The 26,652-nt window shown below is 35.2% G+C and overlaps 1 protein-coding gene across 4 annotated transcripts; it reads right to left on the bottom strand.

Annotated features, from left to right (window-relative positions):
* Positions 1 to 1,674: 1,674 nt before the first annotated feature.
* LOC125673000 (radixin-like) lies at positions 1,675 to 26,079 on the bottom strand. Of its 4 annotated transcripts, none has more exons than XM_056160208.1 (14): positions 25,960 to 26,079; positions 23,960 to 24,047; positions 17,534 to 17,617; positions 16,121 to 16,216; positions 14,362 to 14,466; positions 11,715 to 11,884; positions 10,453 to 10,536; positions 9,600 to 9,746; positions 9,387 to 9,483; positions 8,796 to 9,069; positions 7,199 to 7,359; positions 5,598 to 5,814; positions 4,658 to 4,761; positions 1,675 to 3,528 (listed from the first exon to the last, which is right to left on the bottom strand). In XM_056160208.1, exons 2-14 carry the CDS (start codon positions 23,969 to 23,971, stop codon positions 3,364 to 3,366), a joined length of 1,716 nt encoding a protein of 571 aa, XP_056016183.1. In that variant the 5' UTR covers positions 23,972 to 24,047; positions 25,960 to 26,079; the 3' UTR covers positions 1,675 to 3,363. The 4 variants fall into 4 exon arrangements, with proteins under 4 accessions (XP_056016183.1, XP_056016184.1, XP_048765190.1 ...); XM_056160209.1 differs by having other exon boundaries at positions 19,492 to 24,047; positions 25,960 to 26,072; XM_048909233.2 differs by lacking the exons at positions 23,960 to 24,047; positions 25,960 to 26,079 and adding an exon at positions 23,305 to 23,462.
* Between the last annotated feature and the right edge of the window lie 573 nt (positions 26,080 to 26,652).

Below are 26,652 nucleotides of genomic sequence, written 5' to 3' on the forward strand. Positions count from 1 at the left end.
AATGGAAATAAATAATTATTGTTTTGCACTTGATATACGAAAAAATTCATGATATCAAATATGAAAGTTTAAAGGAACATATTTTATAGTCCCCGAGTAATGTTAATTTCTAATATTTCACATAATTTTCAAATTATTATCAATTCGGCAGAATGATTAATGAATTAATGATATCGTCTAACAATTAAAGATATTTTCAATTATTTGAGTTTATGTTCATCTGGCGCTCCATAAGACACCTGATCCTACCTCTGATATGTTAAGGGCTCCGTGTTCGCCCAATTCTTTATTTCATATTCCTTCCTTATACGAATTATGAGATTGATCACTGTTAGTTATCTTCACCATTCATGTATATATATTCTAAGAATCATATATTGTTTTGCAATGTAACTTTATTACCTAATTTCATGCAGGATTTGAGTTAATAAATGTATTAGATTGCTGCAGTTGTTATTTTATCCTCCACCACCCCCACCTCCTCGTCATGAATCAGTGACTTTATTGTTTTGTAAGCATATGTTGGTAAACTTTTCTCTTGTACCAAGGGATTTGTTGCTGAGCAAATTGAGGGACCAAATAGTGGCGAAAGAAAATCTCTTGCTACTCGAGAAAAGTTTACCAACATACAATATATCATTTCTCATACCTGTGTCAAATTGATACATGTTGTTTTACGTCCTATTGAGAAATTTTCACTCTGTATTTAAAGACTCTGCTTCAGGTGAGGTGCTACTTTCTATCTATGCATGTCACTTTCAGCCAGGTAGCCGTGAGGGTTCTTTATCGTACAAATGCCTACCATGACCTCTGATTTTTAAGGTCATATCCGAAAGACCCCCACTTTCAACTTTTATACCGGGGGCTTAACAACAGAACAGTCCGACACTACCTATCTTAAAGCCATTATGTGTATGACACCTGAGCTGAAGGCACATGTGACCTTAATTTCCGACAGAAAGCCGTTGTCGTAAACCTCTCCTCCATTCACCGTGACAATTTCAATCAAAAGCATCCTTTGGAAGAGGATACCAGCTTGATTAAATGAAAGGTTGGACCCTCTTGAAAGAGGAGATAATTCAAATAACTGAATTTTAGGTGTTTGCAACTTTTAAAAGCCTTGCTTTGTATTTATTCATTAGATAACCACATATCCTCACTTAAAATCACATTTGGAACAAAATTCCGTAACTTGCATAAAAATCAGTCAAGTGTGACGAAACTTGGAATTGCAGACACAGCATTTCAGTAAATCATATACCAAATTTTAACTTCCCAAGTCAGAGCACGAGTTAGCACGTCTCGCTCGAAATTTTTTCACTCATATGGAGACGTCACCAAGACCGGTGAAGGGCTTCAAATTTAGGCCCATGCCCGGCACTTACGGCCATAGAGCAGTGAGGGTTCTTTAGCGTGTCACAGGACATCCGTTTTTAAGGTCTTCTCCGAGGACCCGTGACATTCACACAGGATGCCGAGCGTTTGGCGATGGAACTGTCACTACCTGTTTTAACGACTTAGGTCTGTCGTGCGGAGTGGAAATTAGTACTACGGAGTGGAAATTAGTAGTCCCCTTTAGCTTGACTGGATAAATAAATCCTCTACGTACACTGCTGTTCTCTCACACATTACAAGTTGTCAATGATCACTTTGTTTTGATAAGAACAGCATTAGTGAATTGTCCAATGATTTTATTCAGTATATATATTGATTATATATAAATTCAATCATGACAAATGACAGTATGAGACAATTTCCAATCAGGTCCTATCACAAGACGACTGTTCCACTAGCTGTACACTTGTCAACAGGAAAACAATTAGACTCCACCATCACTGGAAACAGACAGCTTCTCACAAATTTCAGAGAAGGAAAAAATTATAAAGAACACCAGATGCATTCTGAATTTAAAAGTGCATGCCGATTATTATCTACTGATTATGCTAAAATTTACACATTTACTGGGAGAAAATTCCACTTTAAAAACTTTTTTTTTAATATCAGGCAAGAAAGTATCACAATATTTTTCCTAACAAGGTGCATGACTAAGTAAAAAAATATAAATATACACATCTTCAGGTAGTATGTATATATACCTACATATATACATCATACACCTACACAGGAGACACTACAGCACGTGACCAGTAAAATAGATGAAAGTGACCGACTGGAATGCTGATGATGATTGGCAATTAATCACCTTGGTAACACCACTCAACTTACAAAGACTGGTTTACACGCCATCCTACTGTGTGTCCTATTCTTACTGAAAGGTATTCTAAATCAACACCATTAAATGAACAACTTGCTATGGAACTCGTGTTAACTAATGTTATAGCAATAAACAAAGCTCGTAACATATATATGGCAGTATATAGATAGGAATGATGTAAGCCCCAAATTTATCCTAAGTACATGATGTATACGAATGTATGACCACCTGGCAAGTTTTCTTTTGACTTTATAGTGACGATTTTCTACCATTTAGCAACAGAAATGTATCGAAACCAAAACATTCTATTGAGCTGAGAATAGGCCACCAAAAAATCAAATAATATCACGTCTACAATATCTATCAAAGGTGAAAAATAAAAGTTACCAAGAGCAAGTCATTTCTTTGGAATCCTGGATTTGAACACTTCATAATTTAACTTCCATATCCAATGATAATAATCACATAGAGTGGCTTATTTAAAAGTGCAGCCATGAAATTATATATTCTACTATCATAAAAAAAAAATCTCTGCATACATCATAAATTTCAAGTCTAAATACAGAAGAGAAAAAAAATAAATATACTTTGTGAATAGCAATACTCACCAACAAACATCAGATGATACATAACTGTGTTACAGTGTACAAAAAATAAACCATTCTGATTATATCAAATCAACACTTTACAAAATAAACCTACCGGTACTATTGTTACAACCCACCCACCCAAACTTCTTTGAAGTTAATTGATTCAACCTCATTCATAGTAATAAATTTTAAAAATAAATTCTCGAAACAGTGATGTGTTGCATGAAGTCCATTCTTTGCACGATGTCTCCTTCCACTATGTAATAGCATAATGAATAACTATTTGACAACCCATTGTTCAGAAGATGATACAACAATCTGGTTATAAGCAAGTCTTTTCTAGTTTCCAATAAACTATTAAAAAATTATCTTTCGAATCAAACATGAAGTAATTTTTGTCCATCTTCGATGTGTATGCGACACACCATCATGACACTTTGTTGAGAGACCATAATTATATACTGTTCACACATCCCAGCCCTGGTAAAAACTTGGATTACAGACAGATGATATGGTCAGTAACACGTATAAATTTGTTCCTATGTATGAAGGTTTCCTCTACAAGGCCTCGAACTGATCCACTCGGTGTTTGGTGTTACCGCTGCGAATCTGTTTGAGTGTCTTATACTTATCACGCCCCTGCTTCACGTTTTGTTCATGCAAGACGTCATTCAGCGTGGCTTTCTCTGCGTCTTTGGATACTTCCAGTTCTTTTTGTAATGCCTAGAATGAAAATCACAACTTCAGTTAATTTCTCAATAATCTAAGAAGGCACATGTAATTATCATGACATATTGTTTGCTTAATCCACAGTTCAATCTGAAATAATTTGGGTATGAAGTTATTATTTCATCACTTCTAGAACTCAATGAACACCAAAAACTGTTGTGTGGTAGTAGCCACCAAAAAAAAAAATAAAACTGTATTACATAGAATTCTAACATACAATGCTTTTTGTTTGTTGTTTTTTGCAGGACGCTAGTTTTTGCATATTTTGGTAATGGGATCCTAATTGCAAGCTCTGTTATTTTCAGTAAACCACTCGAAATTATTGATTTGGTTTATCTCTTAAATTAGATATTTCTTAAACAAAATATTACACAAGCCAAAACACCTACACTGTATCTTTATTTAGGGTATGTGACAAAATTTTAGAACCCATTAAAATTTATAAAAGAAGGAAGATATTATGAATGTGAACTTCAAGGACTCCAATCCGAGTATGAAATGCTGGCAGTAAGATCTGGTTAATGAAATGCTGGCAGTAAGATCTGGTTTATGAAATGCTGGCAGTAAGATCTGGTTTATCAAATCCTGGCATTAAGATCTGGTTTATGAAATGCTGGCAGTAAGATCTGGTTTATGAAATCCTGGTAGTAAGATCTGGTTTATGAAATCCTGGCAGTAAGATTTGGTTTATGAAATGCTGGCATTAAGATCTGGTGTACATGTATGAAATCCTGGCAGTAAGATCTGGTTTATGAAATGCTGGCAGTAAGATCTGGTTTATGAAATCCTGGCAGTAAGATCCGGTTTATGAAATGCTGGCAGTAAGATCCGGTTTATGAAATGCTGGCAGTAAGATCTGGTTTATGAAATCCTGGCAGTAAGATCCGGTTTATGAAATGCTGGCAGTAAGATCTGGTTTATGAAATGCTGGCAGTAAGATCTGGTCAGTAAGATCTGGTTTATGAAATCCTGGCAGTAAGATCTGGTTTATGAAATGCTGGCAGTAAGATCTGGTTTATAAAATGCTGGCAGTAAGATCTGGTTTATGAAATCCTGGCAGTAAGATCTGGTTTATAATTTCTATAGAGTATGCACAACATGATGAACTTGGTAAGAGCCTTACCTCTAACTGTTTCTGCAGTGTGATATTCTTTTCAGCCTCTGTGATCCTCTCCTCTTCTGGCCGGGCTAGCTCTGCTGCATTCTCATATTCATCTAAATCAGCAGCTGAAAAAAAATAATATCCATTTATCTTTCTTTTAGATTATTTCAATTCCTTATGCAAATATAAGTACTTGGCAACCTTTTTTTTTTTTTTAAAGATTAAACAGATAGAATTCATGGCATCCATAGTACACAACATAAATACCATACAAGAAATCTATTTTCCATCGAACAGTATTGTAAATTGAGAGGAAGTTTATAATTATCTTTGAAGATTTTACAAAATAGATTTAAATTACCAGTACATGTCATGAGTAATAATTTAATTGTTTTAATGTTGTACACTCAAACAATAAAATTTTAACTTGCTGTCACTAATAGCACAAACAAGAGCACTAAATAACTGAAATCCTCCTCTTGCGACACAATTTTCTAGGCGTGTAATGATATACTGTATTCCAGTATGCCACAATACACGAAAACATTGTACTGCATAGCAGTATAAAAATCACACACCTGTGTACCGTGTTATGTCACGTTTTCATCATTTGATGTTTGTTTGAATCACTTTTGATTCTAATGAAATAAATGTTGTCCATTTACTCAGAGCTGCCAGTTTATGCTTATGTTGTATATTATTGTTTCAGAGTTTATCAAATGTTCATAAAACAAGAATTATCTCTTATCCTGACTTACTTAACTCTTGACTGACTGACAGTTAACTGAATTCTAGATTGACTGACAGTTTACTCTTATTTTACTGAATTCTTAACTACAGTTGACTGAATTCTTGACTGACTGTTTACTGAATTCTTGACTGACTGACAGTTGACTGAATTCTTGACTGACTGTTTACTGAATTCTTGACTGACTGACAGTTTACTGAATTCTTGACTTACTGTACTCCTGTCCATTTTCTCCGATGTCATTCTCCTCAGTTTCGTGCTCCTTTACATGAATATTTGCCATGGCCTCCAGCAATGCCTGTTCCTTCTCCTCTCTCTCACGCTGGGCAGACTCTAGATCCGTCTGCAGTCGACCCATCTCAGTTTCCTTCTCAGTAAGAACCTCCATACTCTTTTCAATCTCGTCCTGTGCTGCGGCTAATCTCTCAGCCTATGTAAAATACAGATCACAACATCATGCAGTACATAACCTGCTTTGTAATATTTGAGCAAATAAAATCTGCAATACTCACATCATTACGATTTTTTTTTTTTAAATCTTCAAGTTACATGATTTTGGTTGCTTTCCTTCTTTTCAAAGATTAATAACTTCTAATGTTCACTCTTTTTAAACACTGGATATCCTTTCATCTTGTGATATTTCAATACTGGTGTTAGTTTGTTACGTGAATATGAACTGGGATAATACATGTATAATTTCTACAATGTTGTAAGTTCTAAGATATCATGAAGACTGTACATATCATCAATGGTATCTGTATATAAATGGAAGTGCATTGCGCTATACACATAAATTTATTATTTAGTGACTGTATATGTGATATGTCATCCTTTATGTTCCATACAGTCTTTTAATAATAAAAATATTTCTTTTTTCTCATATATAGTTATCTACTTTCTGTTATGGGTCCTTAATGTGATGTTTGTCCAATTTAAATTGTTAGTAGACATTTATCATACACAGTCCGTAATGACATACCAGTTCTCTTTTATCTGCATATCTGTTTTGCTATAACGATAAGGGTGTTGGTACAGAATGTATACATTTAAATATGAGGAGACTCACCCGACCCATGTACAAACACAACTATTGGCTTCATCATCCAATGAAATACATGACACAGTCCATTAATTTAACTTGTTAAAGCCCATAATGATAAAGCTGGCCAAATTGAATTTAAGACAATTTCTTAAAAAATTGTGTTCCTGAATTATGAATATCTACAATAAAAGGAAAGTTGTTGCTTGATATCTGTTCAAAAATGCATAACTGTCCAAGTGTGCTTCAAAACAGTGATTTCATTGGCTGATACGCTTCAGTCCTTATGCAGAGTTTATTCGTCCCTATACAGTTCATATATTCAGGCTGGCCCCTCTACAATCTCATATATATAGCAATTTGTTAATATGCTATGGCCCCTTGACATCTCACTTTCAGTGATTCGAAGATTTACCATGGTCTCTATAGCGTATAGTGATTGTCAGATTTGTCCTGGCCTCTACAAAATGTGTAAAGCTCATTGATTGGCCCTGGTCTCTACACAATTCATTATGAAGCTCAGTGATTGGCCCTGGTCTCTCCACAATGTATAAAGCTCAGTGATTGGCCCTGGTCTATACACAATGTGTTACATAGTGATTTACTGACTTGCCTTGGTACCTATACAGTGAATTGCTAATTGGCCTTGGTCCCAGCACAGTGCTTTGTGTACAATGATTTGCTAATTGGTCCTGATATCCATACAGTGTTTCATGTACAGTGTCTCTGCTGATTGGCCCTGGTCCCTTAACAATATTTTATGTCGAGTCCTTACCATTAGTGCCTTCTCCTCCTCTGAGGCATGCTTGCTCTCCTCGTATTGCCTTTGGAGTTCGTCAGCCCTGCGTCTCTGTTCATCAAGCTCCTCCTGTTGTGCTTTGTAGGCTTCCATCTCCTCGTTCAGTTCACGGATCTTACCCTGCTGGTCCTCTAGCTCTGCAATCATCATAAAACATGTCACACTTTCTCTCCCATTCACATTTCAATTGTTTGTAGTATCAAATTACTCACTTCTTCAGCCTGCTTGAAATGTGGTTTCCATTAACGTATTATTCATGTTTATGGGTGAAAAGCAAATAAAATTGATAAAGGAAGTTTTCAACCATCATCACCAACTGCATCAATTTATAAATATAACGAGGAAGTCTAAATGTCCACAGCACCAGGAATTATGAAGAGCAAATACTTGAAATATACCAAAAAGCAACTTCCATAACAGATTAGATTTAATCGACAAAACGCCAATTATCATGTTAACGGCTAGTAAATAACATTGCATTAATGTGTTCTGTGTCGTGTAAGGGTGTACAAATTGTGGGTAGAAAGGATGTAGACTGAGTAGTTTTCAATTTTTCGATGGAAAGTATGAGAAAAAACACAGGGATAATTTTTTGTTGGAGTAAGAACTTTACCTTTAAAAAACACCCAGACACCTTTTCAAAAACCGCTTGGACAGAGACCCGGAGAAACCAAACATTGCTATGCCTACAGCATATTTACATAATTCTGTTCTGGTCTTAAAATTCAATACACACTCGGAACAACTGACCTTCAACTTGTAACAACATATAACTTGTGCTCTCAGTTTCTACCAACTGGTAGATTTACAAAAAATTTAAAGATACAAAATAATTTATGTGTCCTGAACTTTTAATTATAAATACCGGTGATAGAATATTGCATTTCCCAACTTTAAATTGAATTATAGAATTCTTATTGAATTCGTAACATCTTGATCGAGTGCGTCAGTATAACGCAGTGCTCCCACTATTAAAAAATTATAGTAATATTGCTTTCTTAAAATAAAATATTGTGATTTCCACTTTAAATATGATAATTGTTTAGTTTTTAATAATATCCTGCACGACTTTCACAATCAGTTGATCAAAGAAGGGCGCATGTGACGTCACTGTACCATGTGACTACCTAACTAATTAACTAGATTTTTTGAAATCGGAGCTTAGATTTAAGTCTGTATTGTGGTTAATTATCGCAATATTCGGCGAACAAACTATTAGAATTAATTACTATAAGCATAAGGAAGACAAAATGCATGTAATTTTATACACTGAAAACATGAGATATGTCCTGTAACTAAATCTATTTACTTAAATCTGCAATCTGAAAAGATTTCTCCTTTTCATCAGATGTGAACCGTCAAGTATATAAAAGTATGCATATTCAACTATGCACAATGACCTACACCCAAGTCTCACTTTGATACCAGTCAAGACCTACACCCAAGTCTCACTTTGATACCAGTCAAGCCCTGCATATGACAACTAAATTGGGCGTGACTTTATAATCTACGACGAGGATTCCCTCAAGTACTAGGCGCATTTACACACACAAATCCCTGTAGTGTCACTGACCTTTGGCTCGCCTGGCATTTTCCTCCTCGTACATTTGTAACTTCTCGATAAGTTCCTGTTGCTTTTTCTCTGCAGACTCGCGGGCATGTCGCTCCTGTTCCAGCCGCTGTCGTTCCATTTGTTTGGCCAGCTTGTCTTCCCGAGCCTGCGCCTTCATCTGCTGTACTTCGATTGTGTCTGGTTTTCTTCTCCTCATGTACAGTTCATGATTTCCCATACACAAAGCTAGAATTCTCTTGTTTATCCTCAGACGAGGTGCATAGAAAACAAAGTCCTAAAATATACAGTTATTTCATTTAAACAGAGTCTTAGTAACACACTATCTACTAAAATCAATCAAAATTATAAAATGCAAAAATTGCTCTTAAGATATTAATGTTCATGGGAATTTAATTTTCATACTTTTATTCATATTCCTCCGACCATGATAACTTAACCATACAAATAGATGATATTTACTGTAGGTTACTGGGCAGACATTGATCTTTATGAACACCTTTGTATTCAAAATAAGTATGTGTCACATCTGTCTGCAAAAACATAGGGTAACTCAAGGTAAAAAAGTATTTCTATTGTAAAATGTATACTTACAGGTGCCTTCTTATCTATGGGCTTAATGACAAATTTCTTATCGTTAAATGAAATGTTCCTAATTTCACTCCATGGGAAGCCTATTTTAGGTGTTAATCTGCAACAAAAGAAAACAGTAATTCGGTAAAAATAGATAAATAATGCAAGAATAAACATAATTTCAAAACTGGACTTTACCAACATACGTTGAATGTCATGAATTCCTGAACTTACTTGTCTTCTTTATCATATACATTCAGACCAAGTGCATCTACTCCTAGTAAAAGTTCTGTCCCTTTCTTGTTTTTGATTTCAAAATAATTCACACCATACATTTCCAAATCTTGTGCTATTTTAAGGTATTCCATCATGGCATCCTCCCTGTAAAATGATTGCATCAACTATACAACTATGTAACATGTACACGTTTAAAGGGACTGATTCACAATTTCCCCCCAAATTTTTTTTTTCACTTTTAATGATAAAAAAAATGTATTGTCTAATATGATTAAAAGATTTCACATAAAAATAAAGATTATACAGAAGCTCATTTTAGAGAGTTTATCATTTGTTTTGCAAACAAAATTGCTGTATGTTATTGTTTATGAAATTTTCAAAGCATTTTCAAGCATTCTTTGGGTAAATTGTGTCATCTAAAAGTTAAAATTTGTGAGTATGCAAAATTAAAACGCTTTATATTACAAAATTAACATTTCACTAGTTTGTTTGTATACATGAAAAGACTCGAGTCTTTGTTTACATAACACAGATTTAAGACTAAAATACTTCTTTTATTCTTGCGTCCAGAAGGTCAAAATTTTGGCTGTCAACATTAGATCAGTTATATTTTTAATGTTTAACATCAAAAATGAAAAAAAATAAATAAAAATTCAAAAATTGTGAACCAGTCCCTTTAATATTATAAATCAATGATTATTGTGTCAAATCACAACACACAGACTCTGTACAAAGTTAAATTTAGCATCACAATTCTTACTCCAGGAGTTGCAGATTTCCATTGTTTAACATATGACTTCCTCTGACACACATGGAATTTTAAAATGTTTTGATTTTTAATAGTTTTTACCTTAACATGCCCCTGTGTTCACTAAACCAGTTCTGTATCCTCTCCTCCCATTGTTCCTTTGATAATTTGTGCTGTTCATACACTCTACAATAAATAATCTACAGGTGAAACATCTCTCCCGAAAAACGACTCCACAATAAAACACCCCCTTTTTATTCACAGATCACGGAAAATCTAAGGGCTATTCCAGAATTAAATACATGGGGGGGGGGGGGGGGGGGGGGGGGGGGGGGGGTCGGGAGGCACCTTTTGTATATACCAAGCACCCATAAAAAAAAAATAAAAAATTACCCCAACACCCATCAAATTAATAAACTCATTTTACAATGACCCATCTAATTAAAAAAAAAATAATAACCAGACCCACCACAAAAATATTTTTAAAAATGAAAACGGTACAAATCTCGCGAGGTTTTCGGGACAAACATTCTAGTCAATGACGCGGTAATGCCTGTGCGACATTGTATCACAGTAGTTCTGAAGAAACGATGTCACATCAACACTCAAAGGCATCTATGGCGGGAATGTTGGAAAGATTGGGAGTCCAAACAATGCTATTATCATGAAATGGGTATGGATATGTTTTTCCACGAATCGTTCGTCTTCTAATGGAGCCCGCGCCCGGAGGCCTCTATATCACCATCACACCGACTGATAAATATAACACATCGGTACCCTCGTATAAATCAACTAAGGTTTGCCTATTTTTATTAGAAAAAGGAATACCTATTGGTTTCAAAATATTCCCAAAATCGATGCACTGTAAACTGTAATAATCTACAGAACAGAGTTCGTTGCCATCACGTCCAAAGGGACCCTACTAAACACGCCTCTAATTTGAAGAGTGCCGTAATGGAAAGTTATGCGCTGCAAAGAGCGACAACTCGAATAGTTCTCTGTTACTTCCGATTTCCGAAGCAGCATTTCGAAAGCACGTTTTCAATTTTCCCTCCGACGTTTTGTAACCAACACAAGAGCGACAATAAAAATATTCTGAAAACCCACGTGGCACAAAATAAAACAAAAGAAACTACCCATAATAAATACTTTTTTAACAGTCCAACCACGGACCAATTAAAATATGAAAAAATACGACCACCCATATAAAAAAATATCGTTTGCCGCCCGACCCCCCCATTTGATCATTTCTGGAACAGCCCTAAGTGAACTATTCTATCACTTGGGACAGTCCCCCCTCGTAAAAATCTAAGTTAACTATTCTATCACTTCCGACAGTCCCCCCTTGCGTATGACCATGTTACCTCTGCGGTAAGAGTCTGTCGTTGGATAGGAAGCCAGCTTTGTGCTTTTCTGTGTCGTGGTCTCCATACTTGGCCTGGCAGGCATAGGAAGCTAGCAGCACGGAAGTCTCTGGGGGACAGTAGATTTCATCATTCAGGATGGCTTCCTTCACTTGTAGGAAGAACATTCTCTACAACCGACAGGAACAACGGTCATTTCATGCATTCAATAATACACGTACGTATGTTATATATTCAGGATATAGTTTCATTAATAGTGTTAAATCTAGGACCTAGAGAGGGCACACATATCATATGTTCAAAAGGGCACTTTTCGTCACGGCAAGACAATTTCAGGGCACTTTCATTGTATCATACTATGATAGTAATAGATTAATCATTTAGCCTCTTTAAAAGTTATACCTGCTGCCTTGATTTTAAACTTTAAAATCAACTTTGTGAAATAAAGAACAATTGTTTATATTAACAAATATTTTTAAAAAATTATAGAGAAAAAGGGCATGGCAACAGCCAAAAAGGACATGGAGTGGCGCCATGCTAGTTTGCTTTAGATTTAACACTAATTAAAAATAAATAATTCAAATGCAATGGTCAACTATAGGACTCCAAAGACGGAAATTGTTCTAATACAGGACATTTCTGAAATTTACAACTAAAAATCCAACATGAATTACAGTGTTTTTTCCCCACTGAAAATAATGTATTTGAAAACTATACACAGGTACTTTGAATCATCAACATCAAGGATTAAAATCAATGGTTGCTGATCACCTCGACAGGCGACAAAATACTGGTCCGGACAGCAAACTCTATATAGAAAACTGCCCTCTTTGACGACCAGTATTTGCTCAGTCTCTTTATTTACAATGTCAACAATAAACAGAACTTCTCATCAAAATCAATAGTAGATTTGTAAATATCATTACAAGCTAGTGAAATCTAAAGGATTGGTAGACAGTGTTTTCCCTAAGAACCGGCCGCCGGCCAAATTGACCGTTTCAAACGATTTTCTGGCCGGTTCAAATATAAAAAAATCAAAAAATAATATGTTGTCAATTTCAGTGATGTTGATTTACACGATCGATCTTTGCAAAGAATGTATGCGGTAGCAATTGGTTGGCTATAAATATCTTTCATATTTCTTCCTTGTTTATGTTTTTATCGAGAGCTTTTTGAAACGGCGATTTTGATTGGACGATATTTTAAACTCTCACCTTGCGCGTGAGAAGCACATGGCAGTGAAAAATAATGAAGCGTCGAACGAATACATTACATGATTTCTTCCAGTCAAAACATCGGAAAGGTGTGTATTTAACACCACTGTGACTAACTTGTCTGAGGTAAAAATGTTCAACCCTTTGGTATATATTTAAAAATGTAGGTTAAAAAGTGGCATATGAACAAGGGTCATTTTGCCCCCTGAAATGCCTCAGAATGCAGGATTTTGCGTCTAATTTTCCAAAATTTCATGGGGGGAACCCCCATACCCCCCCCCCCCCTGGCCTGTTACAATTCTAAATGGGCCTGTTCAAATGAAACGAATGGAAAACACTGGGTAGATTTGTAAATATCATTACAAGCTAGTCAAATTTAAAGGATTGGTAGATTTGTAAATATCATTACAAGCTAGTGAAATCTAAAGGATTGGTAGATTTGTAAATATCATTACAAGCTAGTGAAATTTAAAGGATTGGTAGATTTGTAAATATCACTACAATCTAGTGAAATTTGAAGGGTTGTTAGCCCATTTGGGTGCTTGATTTAAGGTTAATTCTAAACCCTTTAACAGGCTGGGTAGAACTTCCCATACACCATAACATGACATTCTTTACTCTCATTACAAATGTGAAATAGTCAAGGACATGGTAATATACACCTATCTAAATCCACTTCAACATATATATGCTAACTAATTGTTAATTAAATTTAAAGGAACAAGTCTATTGAGAAAGATATAAAATGGTCAATCACATGATTTTTCCTTCTCAATTATACCAGGCATATTCATATTATAAAGGCACATTGTCTTGGAAGAATATTTCAAATTGTCATTTATATAAATGCAAGCATATATCAGCTAAATTTTGCTACAAAATGAAGTTTTTGCCAGAAATTCTTACGATTCTGTCTATGTAGATAAATGGCCAAATTTGTGAAATCTTCCTTCATATATCTTGTAAATGAAGAGCTTTTGACGGAAGTAAAATAGTTACCCTTTGAACTTTAAAAGTGTACTGAAGATAGGTTTCTGAATTGGTAACAAGTAGTGTGGTTACCACTGTTGTAATTCAAGTGAAAACTCTTCACGATGTTCACTTGTCACAAGCTCTACACATTCATATACTGCAGAGATTCTGTATTATGCCCAATGTGCATTTACCACTAACAGTGTTGCCAATGGTTTTTTTTTAGCATTTTTCATTGCAACGAAGGAATCTTGTAAACAAGGCATTATGGATAGTTTCAACTAATGCACATTGCGACTACACATCAGACATCAGCTAGGAGAAATCAAGTGGGTATGTCCGCCATATCTGACAGCACAAATCTCTCTTACTAAGAGAGCATCTGCCTATGAATTGTCTTCTGTTGCCTTAGCCTGAGTCATTTGTAGTCTGCTAGTCATCATTTTCTACAGGATAAATACCTGTGTGATTTCTTGTATGAGTTCCTCTGAAACATCCTCTGGGAAAAATTTGGCACGGAATTTGAATTGAAGGGGGGTTTCCTTTCTGACATCCTGGCTAAGGACCTACAAAAAGTGAAGTGAGAAGATAAACAAAACAGAACATAAACAGGAAAGTGTTGGAGATGTTTTTTGTCAAGATAAATCTATGTATCTTTATTTCAACAAAATTTTGTATGTGGTTATCAGATTATAAACTGTGCCCTTAAAAAGCTACATAACCTATAGTAATTTCATTGTATAAGCCATATTTGACCTCACTAACCACTAATTGTATGACGTTAGCAGTTCTGTTCACTTTGACTAGTTTCTAACAATGTAATCGGGAGGGGGGGCGTAGAGAAATGCAACTCTGCAGGGTTGCATGTATAATGTATTAATATCAAATGTAATTGTTCAATCATTGTCAAAATTTTCTTTTAATGAAAAGAGTTTGGCTTGATACACAATACCACTGAACTGAAATCCACTACTAGTGTTTCATCTCTTTAAATGTCTGCTCTTTAGTTAAAAGTCCAAGAAATCATTTTGGTAAAGAGTTTGAAATTATTTTTGACAACTTTGATTCAGCATGTTTCTATCAGAAGTTGCCCAACTTTTATTTTCATTAAAAACATGTGTCCCAGTGTGCAAAAATCAATCAATACTAATAACTTCAAATGCATCTTAACTTATTAACTACAATGTTAAATCAATGCTTCTGTTGACTTCACTTTATAGCATTTCTTCATCATTCCAAACATACACATTGAGAAATTTCCTTTCCTTTTTGCAAGACGTTTTTCATCATGCTCAAATTTGCACTATTGCTAGGGGATGTTTTACAAAGCTACATTGTGAAACAGTCCTAATTAGCCTACTTGTCAAGGCCCCTCATTTCAATGGGGGGAAAAAAAGCATTTAAAGACAAAACCATAATGGGGATGAAAAGGGTGAATAGTCATTAAATCTCTTCTTTTGAGAACACTGGTATATGACATTTGTCAAATAACATAGTCCGACATCATCAAATGGGAGAGAGCTTACGAAATGTACCTTTGAATGTCAACCACATATATACTGTGTACTCAGACCAGTAATTTGCTTGTATGCCCCATTTTTCAACTTGGTTTTCTATTCAGGTAAGTTATTGGATATACTAGGATTTGACAACTTTTATAGACCTGTAAATCTTTTGAACTTCATTTAATGTAGGTCTCATTTTTAAAATGCACCCAAGCATGCCCACAATATGCCTGAGTCAGCTATAAATTAACATCTGATATACATATCTCAGGTAAGTTCCCACCAGGCATGATGAGCCATAAAACACACTTCAAACAAAACCGGAAGTCCAGAAGAAGAAACTGCCAGCCATTCACTGGTCATCCCTGTTAAAGATCAGAATCATTCTAGGTCAGGTAACACCTTGACAGGTCTTTATTAAAAGGAAGACAAGTGATCATTCAGCGGCCGCCCTAAATCAGACCAAATAGCCCCTCACCCTGACAATTCAATCGATTCAGCTATTATCACAAGACCTGCTTAGTTGCTGTAGATATAAAAAATGTGTGTGATCTGGGTGGTATTAGTTCCCAGGTCAAGCTAAAATAGAGGTGGGAAATTTTAACAGTTTATAAAGGTACACCCACACAGATACCCTCTGTAACACACAAAACTTAAGTCAACCTTGGCGCTGGATGCAGATACACTGCCCTGCAGCACGGACAGCTGCTAATACCTTTTTGTTCAGTTTCAGCCATGTTGTGTAACCCTTGCTGTCCACGTACTGCAGACCAAAGAACCAGATTTCACGAAGACCAATAGTCTTCACGACCTAGAAAACAAAGAAAGGTGTTTTAATATAAGTGATAAGTGCACAACTAAAATCTTTTATCAGTTTATTAGCTCAAAATAACATGGGATGAACATTATCTATGACATCAAAGCTAAATTATCAGTACAATCTGCTCATTGGACAAAGGTGTGTTGTATGTTGTACAGTACACAGACAACTCTAGATGATTCTTTGTTTTATATCACTGTCAGAAAATTTCATTCATACTGAGGCTGCATCAAAAGTACACATTTACAAATCTAGACCTGTGTAAGTGACTGGGCAGAAATATGGAGGATCTAGACCTATGGTGACACATGAGATTTCTGGTCTCACTTTAAGAACCATTCTCCACTTATAATGGTGGGATTTGAGCCCGCAACTAAAGGGTCAAATCATTTTGCTGCAACTCTAAGAGCGAAATACTCACTGTCCCACATGGGGAAAAGAAATCGGAAGTGTAAATCTAAATCATTCACTAGAAATGACCTGTCCCCTATTCCATAAATTCTCTGACCTTATCTTATATTCTGTTGACATGACAGTACGTGTTGATTTCTATAGATCAACTAATCTAGCTGCACCTTCATTTTCCTCATTCCTGATTTGTATCAATACATGTACAGGTATATCATTACCACTAAATCAATATTATTTCTCAGTCACTTCTCCCACAATAAATAAGTGTACAGAAGTCTTAGGTAACCGACATCTAGCTGATGATGACTGGCAGGGACATTATCCTACAGCAAAATTTCTGCTATTTTTAATAATTCTACCATAAACAGTTCATGAGGGGTTGTTAGCAGTATATCAAACCCATAAATTTCTATGTTATGTCACAGCAATTCATAATAGTAAGTGACAAGCTGTTCATTTTGTGGGGAAAAAAAGAAAAGAAAACATTTTCCAAAAAACTTTGTTTCCACATCATCTGGTTTTCATTTAAATTGCTGTGTTTATATACCTAGCATTGATGCAATACTCTTGTTGTGTATCCCACAGCTTGATAAACGTTTGGCAACTCTTAAAAAGAAATAAATTTTTTTCTTCCTGTCAAACATCACGAGGATGTAGTTATGTAATTTCTAACAGTTTGAATTGCAGCATTTCTTGTTTTTATCTCCTGTCAATTATCTTCACCTTCCCATTCCACAACCAAGTGGGGAAAAAATTACATCATTCATGCTTCCAGAGCAGTGAAGGACAGAGTAGATCATTTGTGTTAAGGGGAAGATGACCTGCATCATGTTCAGGGGGTGATCATGAACAGGTTAAAATCCCAGTAAAAGATAGAAAGGGGAGAGCTGAATTTACCTGGTCAAAGAGCTGTTTGCCTGTGGTACTGGTCTGGATGGCAAACTCCAGCTCAGCGTCCATTGTCGTGACCCGGACATTGTACTGAAATATAAAAAGTCACAGTGAACTACAGAACTATCCGAGAATTAGCTAAGCACTGCCAAAAGCTGTATGATCAGTCAATGCTAGCTGTGGGGTTCTAATCTTCATAGTTTTCACAGTAAAACACCCACCCACCAACTCAAGTGCTCCACAAAAAAGGAGCAAGTGAGCTACAATAATTACCAACCCTTCAACCACAATAAACCAAGAAATCTGAGCTCATTTACAACTACATGCATGTCATGTACCATAACAATCTGAATGCAAAATATTAACATGGATTTACACTGCACATCAAAATAAATTTATCACACGTACTGCTCATCAACTAAAAATACTCAAACTCTGACGCATATCTGTTTTTGGAAATAACATTCTCTCCAATGTCAACGCATGAAAGTTGTTATATGACACAATGCCAAACCCTTACTGGAATAAACAGAAATCTTAAATCAATTACACTTGTCATAAAGTAAACTTGTACAACCAGATCAATGAGGTTAATTTGTCTGCTTTCCCCTGTTTACATCGTCTAACACAAATTGCTATATATTCTTTCTCCATTTATTAAGTGGCTCTTGAAGAACGATTTATAAAACGACTTTCTCCCAGTACTGCTGTGCATGTTTGCATGACATCACTTCCAAGCAGCATGTATTTTTTACACTATCAGTGCGCAATTGTTCTTTCAATCTTTGACCCAACACTATTCACAGTAATGCAATCTTTATAGGTTATTGACTAAACAGGAGAAGGGGGGGGGGGGGGGGGGGTATTTATGCCCATCTTTGGTTTATGCATGGACCAAGCATCTAGACTGAGGGCTGGCATTTTTTTCTTTTTTGAGATAGTCAATCAATAAATGTTTCTTGGATAATATTTTGTTGTATACGAAGAGTTTACTTTTGCCCTTACTATTTGTAAACATGAAACAGATATAATGTTACAATCCTGTAAACAAATAGAAGTAGTCCTCAGACTCTAGCAGTATGTAATTGAAAATACATATGAACTTAAGATTGCAAGTGTTGTGCTTGTAAATTGAAACAGCTATTTGATTGAAAAAATTGCTAGATTAGACTCTAGGTCTCTCTAACCTAATCACACCTACCCCTATCAGCTGATCAAATATCAACAGTGTCTGACGTGACTCATATATATATACAAGTACCGAGAACCTTCACCTGGCCTGAACAAGCAACATTGATACATTCATCCAACATCCCATCATAAATGTCAGAAGCAGGGGCTCAGGATGCCAATAAAATCTGTTACATTTCATCAGCTTTATGCAACACATCAGCAAAACCCCTATGTTATCCATCAGCATTATAGAGCAGTCATATGCAGCCTCGTCTGTTATTTCCTCATTAACTTAACACCAAACAGAAATTTTCATTACTTCTCTATTTCTTTCTATAAACTATATACACCTTGATAAAAATTACAGGTATATATTTATCAACAAAAGTAAACACGACTGTGCGAGACACACCTAGAAATTGAATCATGGGATATCTCTATTTAGTGACGAAAATGTTCCTCATTGATAACTTGTTCTTGAAAAGAATTATCCTTGCCACACTTTAAACACTGACAAGTTATTTAAACACTCCCCGGTCTACTGGTATGTGCGATATGCTGTTGACAATTGTGTTTCCTATGAATTTAAAAGATCACTTCTTTACATGTATTTACCAGGTTTAAAGTATACACTTAAAAACAGACAGAGGCTATAATGACCTCTGATTTAACAACGCACTGCAATAAAACAAGACATCTAGTCTTCTTTATGCAGTTCTTAATTTCTTTACATAAATTTTTTCTACAAAGATTAATAAGCACTGTGTTAAGCCATTCAACAAAAAACTTACCGTCTTCATTATTGTTTTCTTCTATTTCCCTTAAATATCCAGGAGTCAATTCCAATTAAACAAATACTGTAACTCAATGTACCGACAGTGAATAAATATGAATTCCTCAATTTTCCTAAAGCTCCAAAACTTGCAATGCTCACTGAATTGAATTCAGACAGAGCTGCCTGCAACTGTTTCCTGGTCCTAACTGATGGGGCTGTTACAACTTTCACCAACACAATGTACACAACCACAAATATGCTTCCCTACAGTGTGTGGGATCCCCAACTGATCTCCTCAAGACTTCTAGTCACTGTGGTAAAAAGTAGTCACACCTTGATTACAATGAAGGAAAACTCCCACGACACAAGGAATTTAAAAGCCATTCATTTTAATGGGTTTTTTTTTGTTTTTTTTTTTTTTTTATTTCTGGTGCACGGAATTAAAATGAAGCAATACATTATCTTTGTACACAAAAAATATACAATACAGACACATCACATAAGAAACCAGCCAACCAAGACCATTATCTCCGTTGTCTTGCTTTTAATGAATGACTCATTCAAGAGGATTGTTGGATAATTTACACTTTCATCAAACATTGAATCCTGGTTTATTCTATTAGTAATATATATTTAATCACAGTATCATAGCACACAATTTCCCCTTTCCTTCCATTTTATTAATCAAAAATCTGTTCCACCCATTTCTTTTTGAAAGCAGCTTCAAGCCTTGATATGCCTAATGTTCCCAACATGCAGCCCCTGAACTTGGCAAGGATTACAGCTTTTTAAGGGCGTTTTCTTCACTTCAACTCAGAGTGAAAACTTCATAACATCACATTGAATATTTCAAGTTTTATTACTACTCCCTCGTCAGATTAAACTAAAACACTTCAGATTTTCTTTTACAACATATATAATGTATTTACTATTTCTTGTTGCCTGCAGAGACAACACTGTTCTCTATCAGATTGGAGGTTTGTTAACAACCTTCATGACTCTAACTGCTGGTGAATCCTGACAAACATTTATAGTTATACACTTTCTTTCTCTGTGCACACAATGTTTCCATCGGTGTAGAAAGTGAAAGTATTGATCAGGGTGGGGTCTACAAGCCTGAACAGGTCAAGTCAAAACTGTTGCCCAGGATGAATGAAATATGTTCCTGTTTGTTTTGTATCATTCTATCTCTGATAAGTGAACCCGTAGGTAGAACATTCCTACTTCTCCAAAGTCCGTCTTAACATTGTATGAATGTTACCTGAAAAGGGGTGTGGCACCCAAATCCACCTGAGAAAATTAAATTAACTACACCACCCTGGGACCTGGGCTGGTCAATGGTCACTGCCCTTGATCACCATGAACAGACAATCTTATTTCTTTTTATTTGCTTCGATAATGGTAGTACACATAAGGCTGGTCAGAAATGTTATGTTTGTGTATAGAAAGACCATAAAGCTGTCGCCCATCACATCAATCTTCCATAAACAGTTTCAGGCATCTCTGCCTTATTTTAGGTCTTGTTTTCTTTTTTGTCTACAATGGGTCCAATTTATCAAACATGATCAAATGTCCAGATAATGAGAATTTCATTCTTTAAAAAAAATATCAGAACTCTTGAAATTGCACTATATTAATGATCACAGGTATTCTGTATTTAACTTTAAAAACTTTGGTGTCAAATTTGAAAAGGGCAAGTTCTGAAATTGATCTTTACCCATTTTAATAATTTTTCCATATCTGTCATCTATTTCTTCATTCATTTCTGAGAACTACAGTATATCAATGTTCAATCTCGCATCTAGACTTGCATCCCACATTTTGTGTTTGTTTAACCTTTTATCAACTCCTTTAATGTGTTTAATTGATATACAAAGGGCAAAAGTTGTTGTGTATGACTTTCCATAAGGATTAGGCACTTCAAATCTTTGGTATTTATCAATGAAGCACAGGAGTGTCTAATAAATGAAATGTGTGAGGTCATGACAACCCCTACAGGTCATGTTATCCTGTGTAACTTACATAAAAGTACAAATACTCAGTTTACATCCCCAGCATGCTCATTGCTACTGAAAGTTAATCTTAAATGACACAACCTGCCCATGCCTTAATAGCCTAATAACAGCACTCCATATATTATTCCCTAATGGAGGTGCTACTAAATATCTTATGATGGGATCTCCATATTTTCTGATCGCTGTTGACAAAATATATTCTACAACATTACATACAATCAAAAGACATTAAGAATTTGGCAAGTATCTGTAGGGCAGATGAATGAATTTAATCCAGCCATTGACAACATTTATACTCATTAATGTTGACTACCTAGATTTCCATAAAAAAACTGAACACCTTCACATGAAATCAGTCAGTGTCCTTCTTTACACTTATTCACTGAATAAATTCATTTTGAAAGCCTATTTTTTCTTACAGGATATATAAAGCAGGATTCAATACACATGGATCAACACACTAAACTTTGTCCTAACAGGGTGGTGTTGCAGTCTATCGAGCACACAAAACACTTAACAGTGACAGGATCTAAGGAGTCAATGTCACTTGCAGATTCACTTTCAGTGTATTCGTAAGTGTGTACACGTAAATTATACGTTTTAGCTGTGAAGTGATCAGGTAACCAGTACCTGGTCAGGTGTCTACAGGTGAAATTGACATCCTACCCAGTAAATGTATAAGGCCTACTCTCCTCCTATTAACATGACTAACATCTCTATCCTCCCTTGTAGCATGCATTTACCACCATGTCACAGTTGTCACCAGGCTCTTTGAAACACTCATGACTGAGAAAGTGGTGTCTGTACTATTTAGTGCACAAGCTCTTTGAAATTCATTGCTTCATAATAATGTGCATGTGTAAAAAACTAAAGAAATTTATTTTACTTTTTCCAATATAAACTTCATGATTTTGCTTCAAAACTTTTTACACCATTGACTAACACCTAGATACCAATATATATATAACACTCTAGTTGCTTTAATCAATTCTCACAAAATCTTCAACAGCTAATTCAGCCTCAGGCTGTTTTTAATAAGTATACTTAATACTCTTATCAGGCAATCAACCATGACTGATTCTGAAGTACAGGTAGGTCATTCAGACAATGTCTTGTAAAAAGTGAATAAAATGTTGAACTGCTACAAAATATAACAAATTCTGTCCTCTCTGACTGGGCATGTATTCCAGAGAAGCTAGCAGTAAGGACCTTTCTGGATTGTACAGCCCTGTGTGGTGTATATAAATCATTTAAAACTTCCCCCAACACTGCAGCGACATTAAAATATCTATGAAAATTTCACACAGCATATTATATCATCCTTAAACTGCCAAGAGCACAATAGATCTATTATATCCATGCTGTGTCTATATACAACAGCAGGAAGTATAACTACAACCAGCTACATGAAAACCAAGTCCACAGTGTCGGGACACCAAGATGACATTTTCCCCGAGTCGTGCAATGTTTACAGTAAATAGGCCTGTCTCAGGAATGCAGATGACCTCCCAGTTTTATCTGTAAATTCTCAATAATCTACAGCAATGTGTTGTAACTAGGTGTTGGCATACCCAAACGGTCTTGTTCACCATGGATCACCTTATTGGGTTTAAAAAACACAATTCCTTTCTGAAAATGGTCAGAAAAGCATTAATTTTGTCTGTTTTAAAGAGTGCCTTCACAAAATATAAGATTGTATTACAAAAGCCTTTCTTCCTTCCACCAGGAACTAATGATACATACAAAGGCTAGGCCTGGGAACACCAATTTAAAGAATGCATTAAAGTCCACAAGATATCAAATATTTAAAATACCTGTCTCACTTTTGACATTTCTCCTCCTTACTATGCTGTGAAGCAAGAATTACTCTTTTTAACAAGGTGAGGTCTATTTCCCAAACTGCAGAAAAATGGCACTCACCACTTCCAACACTACTTGTATATATCTCCAAAATAGGACTGGGTTGGATATATTTCCTTGTATTGTCACATGACCAATGACACAAACTGAATACATTTTCAAATTACAATATTGAAATAAAAGGAAGCGATGTCAGCATGTATAAAGTATAGGGACATAAAGTGATATTTGAAAGAGTAATGATTTGTGAATCTGCTGAATGACAAGGGCACCTGTTTACTATACATATAGTACAATGACCAGTAAGTCATTTTATTCTAAAAGCGAAAACACCTACCATATTACTACAGATGGTGGGAGTGAATCAAAATTACACTGGACAACTGACTATTGACTGATCTCCGATTGATCTGATGGTTTGTGGATGTGCATTTACATTTCAATTAGACAACCTGATCATAAAGCTAATGTAATCAAATTTATAGTGCTATCTTGTCATCAGAGGGGCACAAAGAAAGTATACCCCCTGTCTGATTGACAAGTATTTGTCCCAAGGCTCGGTGTACTAGCAAGTAGTAATAGAATCGAGCGATCATATCAAACACTTACTGGCTTAGGCATCTTTGCTTGGTTAGCTGTTGTTCAGTGCACAACCAAGAAAATGATGAGAAAATATTTCCTCCACTGGTGGATTGGCCTGCAAGGAAATTCCAGAAATCAAGATTAAAATATGAGGTTTACATCAAATGGCCTATGGGGAAAATAGTAAAACTGTAACAAGCTTGTAAAGCCTGCTTGTCAAATGTTTTAATGGTGATTCACGATGATGACATAATTGAGCATTTCCCTTACTAGTTACTATTTACAATCGTGACTTTGTTTTTAGATAAATCTACATTCATTGAGGAATTTTCCTGCATGCTCTTACGTAGAGCAAACATGAAATGGTAGCCCAGATGTGATAAGCTTCCAGCTAACTTCCCTCCCTTTTCAAAACTACCAGATGTAGGTCACATCACCTAATTATGCTATCATTAATCCAAGATCCCTCCGACTCTTGCCCCCATTTTATATTGTGACATTTGTGGGGGGGAAATCATAGTGAAAGTCATATTCAAAACTGAATTTAGTGGCACTAATATTGTACATCTTTTGCAACTTTACTTTGCAGACTAGCTTTCGATAATCATAGGATAATTAATCTACAATTTAATCATGACTAATACGATGCAATCACTATTCAAACATCCTATCACGACAAATGAAGTATGACTTTGAATTTTAAAATAAAAGTCATGTCACTATTTCATTTCTTTTGAGCATAATGTTAGCACACAAATACACAAAATCCCAATCAGGATTAATGTAATACGTGTAAACAGCATCATATTAATTATGATTAGCTTGTAGAATAATATAATCTGATTACTGAATCTCTGCATCTTAGAAGTTAGATCTGCAACATAAAGTTGTAAAAGGTAGGCAGAGTAATGACACCAGCTGGTGTCGCTGAAATATGATTTCTGCTCCGACTCTCCCCTGCACAAAACACAGTATAAAATGCTTACACAGACCTAGTACACCATCAATTGAGAACTTTCTTATGACTTAAACTTTCTTCTTCACTCGGAGGAAACATCAATATCTGAATCAATAACAAAGTTTCTATAATAATACTCTTAATTTGCAATTCAGATGCAATGGTTATTCATTTGAAGAAATTTTATTCACTTTCTCAACAGGTGAATTAGGTAATCTATATACCAACTGATATAAAATAATCATGGTAAAGCTAAATTCAAATAAATGCAACAACTAAGATACAGTAAATATAGAATAAGGACTGTTTTGCACTCAAAATTTATAACTGTGAACCCTTTATCCCATTAAATGAGACACTACTGTCTAAATAGTTATAAATGCAAATTAGTCATTCAGATGTTTTAAATTTGGACTAACTAACCTCTTTAAGATAATTCCTGTAAAGACCTCGCTTTCTTGACAATAAATGAAAACTTAAATGGAACTGGCAGCCTTTTACATGCATTTAACTTATAGACAGATAATGCAGTGTATTATAGTGTACATGTATACACTATATATAATGGAAAGTGTGTGTACACAACTTTACAAAACTAGGTCAAGCTAAAGGTTCACCTGTCAATTTTCATCAGAGCAAAGGTATAAATTTTATTCTGTTCATAGTCATTAGTTGTGCGAAATTCAAAACAGAATGAAAGAATGATAAACCACGAAATTTAGTAAAGACTTAAAATTGAAATGGAGATTTCTTTCTGGCAAGAAAAAATCCTGAAACTTCACAAAATTTTAATTTTGAATATCAATAACATAAAAACGTCATCGAAACAAGGATATACTGCACACACGTCGAAGGCGAAAACCACATGGCTGTAAGCAAGTTATATGTGTATATGCCGTGTACCACTACAGTACGCCTATACGGTCAACACAAGTGTCAAATAAAACCGCCCAAGACTCTAAAGGATGCGAATAAAGTTTAGAAAATATATAACAGATTTAATATACGGACTAAATTTCTCTACTCTTTAATGCAACACCCGTAAATGCTTCTTTCATTCAAAACTTACCTTCAACTGAATTTAAATTATGCGTACAGTTCACTTTCAATTCGACCGGTTTTCCAAAATGGCCACCAGGGTGTGACACAAGTCTATTGATCAATACAGCAACCCCCCTCTAGTGACTAATGAATAAAGAACCGAATGTCGAACCCGATTATAAAATGAACAAAAGCTTTGATACATATATATATATATTTCAATTAATGTTCATTGTAATTTATTGTGAGCCAGATTCACTTTACCATTAGTATTATGTAGAACATTTTTTCGTAAACTGTCTGCCCTTGACAACAAATTGAAAACATTAAAAATTTACCTAATTTCCGAGAAATCAACAGACACCATGCTTTCTTTCATGGAATTGTATGCTTAATTGATCATGGTTTTGGTTAGTTTTTTTTTTTTATTAAATGTTGGGTTTGGGGGGGGGGGGTTAAATCTTAGTTATTTCTAATTGTTAAAAACTACACTTTTTACCAAATGTGTAGTGACCCACGTCACTTAAAATAAATAAATAAAATTGACTCTGATAAATGCAACACGCGTACGGCTATTAAAAACGGAATGATATTGTTTCTGTCTCCCCTTTTATCATTCTCAAGTTAGACACTTGGATCGTATGGGGCACCAAATTAACATAAACTCAAATAATTGAAGATATCTTCAATTCTGAATTATTGCGCGCTTGAATGATATCGA

This window comes from Ostrea edulis, chromosome 3 (assembly GCF_947568905.1).
Source record: "Ostrea edulis chromosome 3, xbOstEdul1.1, whole genome shotgun sequence".
Classification (NCBI taxonomy): Eukaryota; Metazoa; Mollusca; class Bivalvia; order Ostreida; family Ostreidae; genus Ostrea; species Ostrea edulis.

Excerpts from the sequence above, each read along its gene's own strand:
- LOC125673000 (XM_048909233.2), bottom strand. Across the intron at positions 7,360-8,795 it reads AAATGCCAGGCGAGCCAAAG|AGCTAGAGGACCAGCAGGGT; the intron begins GTCAGTGACACT and ends TGATGATTGCAG. Across the intron at positions 5,815-7,198 it reads AGGAGGAGAAGGCACTAATG|GCTGAGAGATTAGCCGCAGC; the intron begins GTAAGGACTCGA and ends TATTTTACATAG.